This window comes from Caenorhabditis briggsae (assembly GCF_000004555.2).
Source record: "Caenorhabditis briggsae complete genome, chrV, whole genome shotgun sequence".
Classification (NCBI taxonomy): Eukaryota; Metazoa; Nematoda; class Chromadorea; order Rhabditida; family Rhabditidae; genus Caenorhabditis; species Caenorhabditis briggsae.
The window spans coordinates 6,333,568-6,345,515 of NC_013488.2; the positions used below are offsets into that span (position 1 = coordinate 6,333,568).

The 11,948-nt window shown below is 34.5% G+C and overlaps 3 protein-coding genes across 3 annotated transcripts in view; 1 reads left to right on the forward strand and 2 right to left on the reverse strand.

Annotated features, from left to right (window-relative positions):
* CBG06409 overlaps positions 1–2,391 on the reverse strand; it is a gene marked incomplete at both ends in the record, with an annotated part of 4,762 nt that extends 2,371 nt beyond the window's left edge. The window contains 5 exons of the mRNA XM_002647310.2: positions 1,019–1,303; positions 1,349–1,501; positions 1,544–1,641; positions 1,755–2,043; positions 2,089–2,391. Coding sequence (XP_002647356.2) covers positions 1,019–1,303; positions 1,349–1,501; positions 1,544–1,641; positions 1,755–2,043; positions 2,089–2,391 — 1,128 coding nt within the window. The remainder of the gene's footprint in view (positions 1–1,018; positions 1,304–1,348; positions 1,502–1,543; positions 1,642–1,754; positions 2,044–2,088) is intronic.
* Positions 2,392–4,344: 1,953 nt separating this feature from the next.
* Positions 4,345–5,624, forward strand: CBG06410 (the record flags this gene model as incomplete). Its single annotated transcript, XM_045237150.1, has 4 exons — positions 4,345–4,428; positions 4,478–4,575; positions 5,349–5,509; positions 5,563–5,624. The coding sequence occupies 4 exons, from the start codon at positions 4,345–4,347 to the stop codon at positions 5,622–5,624; spliced, it is 405 nt and encodes a 134-aa protein (XP_045093207.1).
* Positions 5,625–6,269: 645 nt separating this feature from the next.
* CBG06411 lies at positions 6,270–7,957 on the reverse strand (the record flags this gene model as incomplete). The annotated part of the gene is made up of 4 exons (XM_002647312.1): positions 6,270–6,440; positions 6,660–6,869; positions 7,313–7,462; positions 7,850–7,957. The coding sequence occupies 4 exons, from the start codon at positions 7,955–7,957 to the stop codon at positions 6,270–6,272; spliced, it is 639 nt and encodes a 212-aa protein (XP_002647358.1).
* Between the last annotated feature and the right edge of the window lie 3,991 nt (positions 7,958–11,948).

Here is an 11,948-nt window from a genome sequence, read left to right on the forward strand (position 1 = left end):
AATGGACGGTGGATTACAGAAGGACGAATACGATAGAGCCACGAGCGCTGGTTTTGACATCGAGGAGCTGTGAATGCAGTTCCACTCAGCTGTTCAGCATAAAGGCCATGAGCGCATTTNTGAAAATGAATAAGAGGCCCCCCCCCCCCCCAAATGGAAACCCTACTATCAATGCCCCCTGGGAGCATTTGGTCCGATGCCCCCTATGAGACATGGTGGGATGCCCCCTAAGAGACAACTTCAGGATGCCCCCTATGAGTTAGTGACCCCTATGAGTGAATGCCCCCTTTGAGCACGATGCCCCCTACTTCGATGCCCCCTGGGAGTATGGACCGTTTCAGATTGTAGAGTAATCTTTAAAAATACGACTCACATACGAAAAACTCTGAACAACTGTTATAGACCCCTTCAAAAATTCACTCCAAAAGTGAGAAATTATTACTGAAATCACTTTCAGAGCCCATAATTTTTTTGTGAGGGGCAAGAAGCAAAAATAAAAACAGCACTGTGATCAGTGTGTCCGGAAGTACCAATTACCACAGTTTGAACAAATTCTCAAACACTGTCTGAAAACAAAAAGAGCCTAATCATCTCGGATCCTACAAAAGTCATGCCTGTTTATTTTTTCAATTGTGGAAGATGAAATTGGGCGTGGGATCATCTTCTCTTAAAAAAGGGAGAAGTGAAACTGGGCGTAGGATCGGCTTCTTCAATGAAATTGGAAAAGAATTTCACTAATTCTGGATGTCACTCGAAACAGATAATATAAAGGAACTTTTTGAGTTTTCTAAAAGCATTGAGTTCACCGGAATAGGGAAACAGTACTCTGCGACGAAGATAAGCGAAAAACTTAAGGATGAGAAAAACAGGGATACTAAAAGTGAACAGAACATGGTATGGAAATTGGCTCACGATCATTATGTCGCCAATATTTGTGTAGCTCACAGATTTAGTATTCAATTGAAATAATAGAGTTAAAATGCATTGTCTTTTAGAATGCGGTTTATACCAAACTAACCTTTTCTGGCTTAACAATTGCTTTTGATGCATTCCAAGTTGGATCAATGGAATCTGTCCACTTCCGAAAAATCATTTCCTCTTTTAACTTTACGACATTCTCAAATTCTTTTGCTACGTCACCATACTTAATAATATTCAAAACTGGAAGTTGAATCTCCCCGACATTGGGTTCTTGGACGTTTAGTAATTGAATAAGACTTTGATTTTTAGTTCCTGAAATTCTTTCATCTAGATCCAAAAAGGACACCCATTTTGAGTGATACTTTGCACGCAAGTGGCAGTCCTGAAAATATTTATTTTTCTGTAATTAAATATGGAATCTTCTCACCTGAATAGTAATTAGGTGCCATGCGTAATAGGGTCTTTCATATTTGTCGTGTAAATCTATTACTTCTACATCTCCGGTTCGAACGTAGTCAGTCAATATTTTACGATCATAATCTGATATTACTCCCACATAAAAATATACAAAAGTTGCGCCCTGGAAGCAATTGGTTAGTTTAATATCCAAAATTATGTCTACCTCCAGCTTCATATGTTCCACAAAATCCACGATTTGAAGCCATTTTGACTCGTTACCATACATCGGACCCACACAAACCGTGAGATCATGTGGTGGTTCTGGAAATTAGGACAAATTAGGCAATGATTCAAAAAGAAAAATGGGAAAGATGATCTGTAAGATAAAGATCAAGTTATTCGATTTAATTGCCGAATAAAACCTGTTCACTCACTTTCAAACGACCTGAACGTTAATCTAACAGGTTCTGAAATTTCTTCTTCTTCATCCAAACTCCTCGAAACCGACACGAACTCGGCTCCAATTCTTCTAGGACAATGTAAGACAGATTCCGGAAAAACCACACTTCGATATGAACTTCCAGGAATCTCCGTCTGTTTACAGTCATAGTAACGACAGAATAGATTTTGTTGTACTGTATACTGAGAAGTTAGAGATATGGAAATTTGGTCAGGGTAGACATATGCTCCCAAGATACTGATAGATGTGTAATTTTGGTTATTCTGAAATTTTTCTCATTTTTTCAGAATTAATTTCCAAACTCTTACTTCTTTCGAAAGTTCCAATTTCATCCATAACCACCGGGAAAAATTATTAAGCACGGAACGGGTAACAAAATTCGTGTGTTTCTGGTTCCAAGAGGGTAAATGACATTGGTTGCTAGGTTGAAACTCATAGTCGTTGGAATATCCGAAAAAATAATAGGTACACTTCCAACACAATAAACCAGCACAGCATAAAAGTACAAAACGGAATAATGAGATGGTATTTGTGCCACAGCGCATTGTGACAAAATGAAAGAGTCCAGACTGTCCGTCTTTTGAATCCCGAACGTCGGAGATAAACATCATTATTGAATGGGTGTTACCTTTCTTCCTTTTTTCGTATAGTGGGTAAGGAACGAACGGCTTAAACCCGGAATGAACGGAAAAGGCATATTTCACATTATCCAAATCTAAATAGGTTTTTCGGAAACCTTTTTCAAGGATAAAGAAAAACTGGAATTTTTAATATGAGGTTTAACCGGATATAATATCTTCAGCTATATTCAAAGAAAATTATTGTTTCTTGACGATAATCGAACAAAACAAAAACACATTCCCAAACAATTAAAGGAGGCCAGACACCAAAAAAAAGTTTTCCTGATATTTAGCATAGAGAACCACCAAGAGGGTTTGAACTCATGACAGGCAGCTCAGGGGTACAGCGCCGCTACCGGCTGAGCTACAGGGGCGCGAAGGCGCCTGACGACCGATGGTCTACAAAAGCGCGGCGCGATTTCGTTTCCCGAACTATCCCCCGAAATTTTGCTGTCTCGCCTCCATTAAGACCATTTTATCCAGACTCTCCTACGTTTGTACTTCATACTACTACTTCAACGTACTTCAGTGGAACCCATCTGAAGTTGGCCATTCTGATCTACATTTTTGTGGGACCGAAAATTATGGTTCGTGGCTGAAACTTGATTATATTTTTTTTTGCTAAATGACAATCTAAATGAAAAAGTTTCAAAAAAATACTTTGCATATTTTTGAGACTCCCAGAGGAGTATGAAGAAAAAAATTTTAAAATTCATGTTGTTCCTTTTTCTGTTAAAGGTGGGGGGACATGAAAAAAATAATGTTCTCGAAATTTCGTTCAAAGATGCCCCTCGAGGAGTTGAACTTGTGAGGGCGATGATTGAGGGTGCGGCGCCGCTACCGACTGAGCTACGCGGGCAAAGAGAAAGCGCACGCCCGATTGCATACATAAAGGCGAGGACGACAGCTGTACACAGAGTGACATTAAGCGTTGTACACCGTGACGGTAGAATGCATACTCTAGCCACAAAAAAACTACGAAAAATCTCCTGTCCCCCCACCTTTAAAACGAAAACAATTAATTATTCAGTTTATAATTATTTCAATGTTGAAAACAGAAACTATTCATGGAATAAACAAAATTTTGAAAAATTGCGCTACAAAAGGAATATCAGAACAGTTTAGAACTTTCAGAAAAAATCCAATTTTTTCTCTAATTGAAATAATGACACCAAATTTCTGGAATTTATGGTTCAATGTGTCCAATTCCGTGTTATCAGCGGCAAACAACTATATATAGTTTATTGAACCGAGGAAGGTTTCGAATATTCCCGATTTGTTTTTTGGAAATTTTTCGAGAAGTGGGAAGATGATAAAAAATCAAGAAATAGAAAGTCGAAAATTTTAAAACGAACTATTACAAAAAGAAACTATAAAATTGTGAAAATTTCAAATCTAATAATTTCAGAACATCCAATTTTCAGAATTTCGGAATTCGTGAAATCAGAAACTCAGAAATTTTCATAATTTTTCATAATTTCAAAGACTTTGAAAATTTTGAATTTCAGAACAAACCTATTATTTTCTGAATCACGGAATTTCGAAATTTCGAAATCATGGAATTTCAGATTTTCAAATTTTGCGAAGATGAATGTGAACTTTTGGTGTGTCTGGAACTTTATTATCAGTTTTTGAAAATCATCATCAGATATAATGCAATGAGCACAATTTGCTGAAATTTCGAAAATTCCAGCTTTTCCAGAGTATTAGACTTCTCCAAAACTTTGTGAAATTCAGAAATTCAATGCCATTTGACTGCCACAAGGTGTGATGAATATGCCAAGCAGTTTTATAATTTTTCAAAATTTTTGTTTCCGTTTTTAACTACGGACTACGGTTTATTTAACTTTGCAAACCACCAACAATTTTTTGCAACATCAAGAACCGAAGTTTTTATGATTTCAACAAAAAAAACTTCAGCAATTTTTACGTACATGTTTCAAAATGTTAAAACTCATAACATTTTTATTCTTTCTTGGTGTTTTCTTAAACTCCATCCAGGCGCAAGTTTTGGACTGTAATCGATTGGTGAGTTGGCTTTTTTTGAGTTAATTGATATGATAATTTTCAATTATAGGATGGAAATTACGTTGATAAAAGGATCGAATTCACTCGACCAATGGAGATTGGCGATGTTATTACATTCAATGGAACCATATTCAGTCAACCGTCATCGTGAGTTTAAAAATCTGCAGTAACCCAATACTAATCGGAAAATTGAACTTGACTTGTCAATAAATTGCCCGCGGTATGTCCGGGGTATCAGGTTCCTGTGATAAAATAGAAGAAAATCAACAAGAAATGTAACAAAATCGGTTTATTATGAACAAGTTAGAAAGAAACAACAAATAAAAGCTTAGAATTCAAGCAAACTCACTTGAAATCCTTAAAAAGAGTCTCTCAAAAACCACGAGCCAAATCCAAGCTCGCAATCACTCAAAACTAAATTTAAACTGTGCGCGCGCCGAGCGGGATAGCGGAGTGTCGTTGCGTGGTTAGAGGGAACCTTTAGAAGGAGTTGGAGGGTAGATGCACCAGGCAACTAATAGTTTAAAAATTAGTACACAAGCTCAGGTTTTAACAAAAAAATTTTGGGTCCCACCACGAAAACTTAAAAATGGAAATAATGGCATAAAAATTAGAACTTTTGGAATCAGAGCAAATACAAATACTTAAATTGAATTTGTTATGTTTCGAGTATCAAAATGAGTGTTTTCTTTAGGGGTAAAAGACCGTCACTTGTTAAATTTTGAGCGGACACTGGAAATATCCTCAAATTAATGTTTTGCTTGCTAAGAAGTCCCAAATGTGCCAAAACACGAAATATGCCAAATATAAGCTTGCGGGGTCTCATTTTTAAGTTCACAGTTTAGACAACCCTGAAAGCACGTTCATATTAATTTGCAGGAAATTCTGAAAAAGGTAAGTATAAAAAAACAATTTTTCAGAGTTCGCTCCAATTTGATCACAGCTAGAGAAATCCCCTTCATATCAGACAAGACATGCCAAATCCTAGAACATCTTTCAATAATAATCCTGGTGCATGGGGCCACGCGCTTTGGAGCCCAGGACTTTTTCATTTGGGTCAGCCTTTCCAGATTTCTGTCAAGTGAGTCTTTTTTTGTATTATTTAGAATTCAATCAAAACTTCCTTTCGTTCAGACTTGACATTTCTGTGTTCCGAATTTCTGCTAACAACGTTGAAATTTATTAATTTCTCATAAGAACTGTGAACTGGAATGTTATAACTGCTTTTGGTATGGAATCAGCCTATTGGATGTCAAATTGGGTGGAAATGAAATGTATCAGGTCACCGACCACGACTAGGGCACCAAGAACAAGACCGCTAGGAAATGGGAATGGCAGTGGTCATGGACTACGCTGGAATCTCATTAAATATAATAATCGTGGAAGTGCGCGGCACAGTTGCAAATACCTCACGCCGCAGCTGCGGCCATGTGGGAGGAGCTTCACGTGAAAAGAAATAGAATGAAATACGCAATCACCGAGTGTATATTTTTTAAATAAAGGGAAAGTCACCTAAATGTTTCAAAGTGTTTCTAGTTTTTTGCTTATTTCAGTTGACTTATTCTTTTCTGAAATCAAAGTTTCCTCTGTTGTCTTTTTTAATTTTAAAGTTTTCTTGGCTCTGTTTAAAAAAATAAGACGAAAGTGTGACTTGTGACTTTTCAAGAAAGCAAAGAAACAACTTTAAAATATAGTGTTTTTAAGGGTTCTTTTTGATAGGATATTTAATTTTTCAGGATTTCTTGATTTGAAATTTGTTTTTTGAAATTTCACTTTAATATACGATTTTGTTCTATTAGAATTTATCAACTAATTATTTCCTCCACATTTTCATGAAAAATTTAAAGTGTTGCTCGACTGAAAACCGGTACGGAAGATGCATGTGGAATTTGTCTAAAAATCGGATGAGTCAAATAAAAATAACAGGTGACGATGTGAACACGGGCGTCCAAGAAGAATGGGCGAAGAAGGAGAATATATGCGAAATATGAACTGCGAAGGAGTTCACCCATCTGAAAAAATTGTATTAGCGACTTTAAAGATATATTTTAAACTTCAGACTCGATAATTAAATTTCCTAAATTCTCAGTTTTTTTTAAATTCAAATATTTCTTTTTCTTTTTCGCAGATTTAGATATATTTAATTTCTCTATATCTGAATGTTTAAATTTCGGGAGTTTTGAAACGGTTTTTCGACTTTATGTTCACCGAAATTTGGATGTTCACCCTACCGAAATCAGCAAGCTGGCAATCATTGGGAATAATAGAATTATCATTGTTCCAGTCAGGGTTTTTTCGATTTTTGCATTCTGCGTAGCTGAACGAGTTGTAAGAGTTCCGCCGGAACCCTTCTTTCGCACTCTCCACACCATTAGAATATTCAGAAACGCAATTGTAACTGTCACAATAAGATAAACAACCAAATTGAAGTAGACCATTGACTGAAAATATTATTTATTCGATTTCTGAATTCAATTTTTGGAGTTTCGGAATTTCTGAAATATTGATGTCGAGTTTCTGATCACCTAAAAAAAATGGAGGATTTTTGAAGATCGCCTGGTTGGGCCTGTTTTTGTACTGAAAATGTAAAATACAGGAGTTTTACACAAATCCGAAAAAATCTGAAAAACTGGGAATTTTCAAAAAAAAACTGTGAATGCAAAGTTTTCAATCTATGTCAGTTTTACAGCCTCTCAAAATTTCTAAATGACGGGAACTTGACAAAAATCAATTGAAGAAAATAGTTTTTGTATATCTCATTGACCGATACTGTATTTAGTCAAAACCTTTCAAAATCTCGTCCACTATTTGTTTTCAATTTTTCCTTCGAAATTTTGAATTTCTGAGTTGTCTCAAATCCATAAAATCAAATCCATAACCTCACCACATTGCTTGCATGAAATTGAGAAATGATTAAAACCGATCCATAAATCATTGGCTCGGCCATTTGCATACAAAATGCGTCGGTAGAAAAATGAGGAAGAGCCGCCAAACATCCAAAAGTCACAATGATGAAAGGAACAATTTTAATGATCTGAAAACAATTATGAATTATTTAATCATCCCTAATTATTCTCAATTACCTTCTCACTGGTTTTTTGGCTAACAGAAAAAAGAATAGAAACTCGTAGAGCACAAAATAACACTGTGAACATTTGAGAAGAGTAAGCTGCCGAAAAATTGAAAAATACAATAGTTTTCAGCAATGTTTGTGGATTTTCAGATGCACAAAATTGGGTGAAAATGGTTGTGTATGGAATGCGAAACATGAGAAAATCAGCGATGACGAGCAAAATATTCGTAAATTGCATCAACAAAAAAGAGTGAATAATTTCCATTCGAAGTCCGGTTTTTTGGATTTGCTTCTTTTTGGTGAAAAATAAAAATGCGATTCTCATAAAAATGAATATTGGGAGGATACTGTAGCGATCATTGCACAGACTGTGTAGAATATCCAATTGTCTTCGAATTCGAAATTTTTGTATTCTGAGAGTCCCATGATTGAACGGTAAGAAAGTTGCTGAGACATTTTTTCGGAGCCTGGAAATTTTTTTTTTGTTGAAGTGACAATTTTGAAAAATAATTAATGAAATTTCCTGGTTACAGAAGGTTCTAGCTTCTCAGAAAAAGTGACAAAATATTAATACATTTTTTAAAAGAAAAAAACAAAAAGTATCATGCAAAAAGTGTATAATATGAGAAAATGTCAAAAACAGCCACAACAGAAAATAAAGTATTAGATTCAATACGAATCTAATTACTTCTTAAATTGTTAGGAAATTCAGAATTTCAGAATTTCCGAATTTCAGAATTTCAGAATCTCAGAATCTCAGAATCTCGGAATCTCAGAATCTCAGAATATCAGAGTTTCTGAATTCCAACATTCCTGAATTTCGGAATTTCAGATTTACAAATCAAAATCATTCGAATTTTCATGTTTTCGAATTTCTGGAATTTCCCTAAAAATGTGTTTTTTAAACAATTTCCCCAGGAAAACAGATCTTCGGACTTCCAATGTCTTCTTTAAATAGCTAAGCAATGTTCATTTTAGCCATTCCTAGCCAATTATTTCAGAATTTCCAATTAAGCAGACACACTAAACACGCCAGTTTCATTTCCGGTAAAATGCAGAATTTTTTTTTCTATTCTTCAGAAGAATTGTTGATGACAGTTTATAATTATTTCAATTGTAGCCTAAAAGAATATCTAGCTACACTGAGAATATCGAATTAGGATGTTTAGATGGTCCAGACAAAAAATCAGAAATCGGATTTTTATCTTTGAAGAATATCAAGAGTTTCAGATGTCAGATCTGAATTTTCGGTTTAAAAAGTTGAAGAAAATTTTTTTAAAAATTGTCTCAAAACTTGAAACTGTTGAAATTCTGAATTTTCAAAAAAAATTGATTTAAAAAAATTTAAAACAAAAAAATGACACCAAAATTCTAAACTTTGTGGTTCAATGTGTTCAATTTTGTGTGATCAGCGACAGAAAAATTCTAGTATAATTGATTAGACTGTGGGAGCGTGAAAAAATGTTCTGGTTGGGAAAATATGATTTTTTTGGTTCCGGAGGAAAAGTGAAATTTTAGGGCAGAGATCTGACAAACAGGAAGTTGAAAATTATTGAACTTCCTGCTCGGGATTTCCTTGCGACTTTCTGCAGCAGTTTGAAGGTTCTCTCGACTTTCTGCAGCATTATGAGGCATCTCTCGACTTTCTGCAGCAGTTTAAGCGCGTTGCGTGATCGCAAAGCGTGCGATTTTTCGTTTTTGATGACTGCCGGTGAAATTAACTGGTAATTTATGTCCTTTCGTTTTTCAAATTTGTCACTAAAATTTCATTGTTTTTTTTTACGAATTTTGCGATCAAATGATCTAAAAAACGTCTGATTTGGCCTAAAAATAAAAGCCCTGATAGATTTTCTAAAAAATCAACTGAATTTTGTCATTTTTGAAAGTTTTTGAAAGTTTTCAAAAAATCTGTCGAACCATTCTTAATAAAAATAGGTAGGATTTGTCCAGAATTTTACGAGAAATTTGCTGATATTAAAATCAACCCATAAATTTAGAATTGAGACCCCTGATAGGATTTGAAGCAGTCGGATTACTGTAGATTTGAGGGAAAATTATTATTTTTGTTCAAAATTTGCTGCATTTTTATTTGGCGTGCTATTGGCGTGCCATTTTTGGGTTGGTACGACGTGGAATGACCTAGAAGAGAGAAATTTGAGGGGAAAAGTGATGCCTAGAGTCTCAAATCCATCCATATGTCGGTTCACGAACAAATTAATTTCTTTTGAACTTTTTGAATTTTTCTCTTTTCTCGATGCACGAGAAAAGCGCCAGCAATCGCCGTTCCACGTTTTTCACAAATTGTTTGGCGTGCGTCGAGGAGAGTTGAGGAAAACGAGTCATCGGAAAGATAGTTTTCACAAAGGTTATTAGGTTAGAATTAATCTCAATATTTCAGACGAATATTTCAGAGAAAATGGAACTAAAATAAGAAGAAATTATTTGATTGATGCCGATATTTTTTATGTTTCGGAAGATTCTAAAGGATAACGAAAACTGTTGAGCAACCAAGAAAATCTCGAAATTTCACAAAATATATAATACTTGATGATTATATAAGGAACAGATTCCAGGAAAATTGAAATGCAAAGTTTGGTTTTAAGTTTTTTAATCGGCATACTCAAATAAAACAGGAAGACAGGTAATTGAAGCTTTTTCGGTTAGTAAAACATCAAAAAATTTTTCAGTTTGATGTTCATATGGAATATATACAGAATTTCAAAGGAACTAAAATGAAGAAACTATGGAAACACGATTTTTTAAATTTGAATTTTTTCGGATCCTGCGGAATATTTGGACCAAAATATGACTTAATCGAAAAACTTAATCGAAAAACCGAAAAACTTAATCGAACTTCCAATAACATGTACCTAAATGCATATATATATATATTGTTTCAATTGTACTTTTTTATAACTTCGATAAAATGCTAATTTAAATGTGTTGTTTTTTAATACGAGTGAAGAGAAAGGAAGGAAGTGAACGCTAGCGCGGCAGCCGCTTGCGTCACCTTTATGTAGCAATTCTGTCGAGTTTCTATAAATGTTCATAAAGAAGTCAGCAGAACTGCCGCAGAAAGTCGTCAAGAAACCCCGAGTGGTTTTTTTTTTTTTGAAAATGTTTGACTTTTTTTCCAAAATCTAGAATCGGAATTTCTAAATTTTACAACAAACATTTCAGAAAAAATCATAGTTTCTGGTTACTTCTATTCTGAATTCTGAATTTCTTTAAAAAAAAGGAAATTTCTAGAAAAAGAAAAGAAAAACAGGACTTTAACTGAACCGAAATGAAAATTGGTAGACATCTGCCTTGAAAAATTTGAAAAAAATGTCAGAAAAAGTACATATGTCATATTTTGCAGAAATGTGTAGTAGACTAATAACCAGAAATTTCGAGAATAAGTTCCCACGACTTTCGAAAATCTAGTAGAAATTCGGGAAAAATTTTGCGGTAAGTTTTATCGAATTCTTATTAAAATGAAAAAAATAAACATTTTCTTGAATAACTCCAAAGGGCATGGGGCTCCTATAATGGTGTGTGGTATGTAGCCATGGACTACCGAGCGCTTTATGTCCATGGTGTCCTGGGCCTTCTAGCTAATCGGGAACCTATAGGGTTGAGAATCGAAAATTTCAAAATTATGTTGAAACTCACTAAAACTTCAGAGAATTCTCAAAAACGGTTTTCAGGCCTATCTAGGTGCTGCCCACAAAAAATTGAGCTGAAAGCTTCAACAGAAATTTTTTGTAACATTTTTTTCGTGATTAACTCAAATTCTGTGACTTACTGTAAATTTGGTTGCCGTGTTTTTTTCGACTGCAAAACATTCTAGAGAATTCCAGGACAGTTTAGAATACTCTCGAAAGCTCTACATCATTCCAGAAAATTCTAGAAAATTCCAGAACATTCTAGAAAATTCCAGAACATTCTAGAAAATTCCAGAACATTCTAGAAAATTCCAGAACTTTCTAGAAAATTCCAGAACATTCTAGAAAATTCCAGAACATTCTAGAAAATTCCAGAAAATTCTCGAAAATTACAGAACATCCTAGAAAATTCCAGAATTTCCTCGAAAATTCCAGAACAATCTCGAAAATTCTCGAAAATTCCAGAAAATTCTCGAAAATTCCAGAACTTTCTCGAAAATTTCAGAACATTCTAGAAAATTTCAGAACTTTCTCGAAAATTACAGATCATTCTAGAAAATTTCAGAACTTTCTCGAAAATTACAGATCATTCTAGAAAATTCCAGAAAATTCTCGAAAATTACAGAACACCTAGAAAATTCCAGAATTTCCTCGAAAATTCCAGAACAATCTCGAAAATTCTCGAAAATTCCAGAAAATTCTCGAAAATTCCAGAACTTTCTCGAAAATTTCAGAACATTCTAGAAAATTTCAGAACTTTCTCGAAAATTACAGATCATTCTAGAAAATTTCAGAACTTT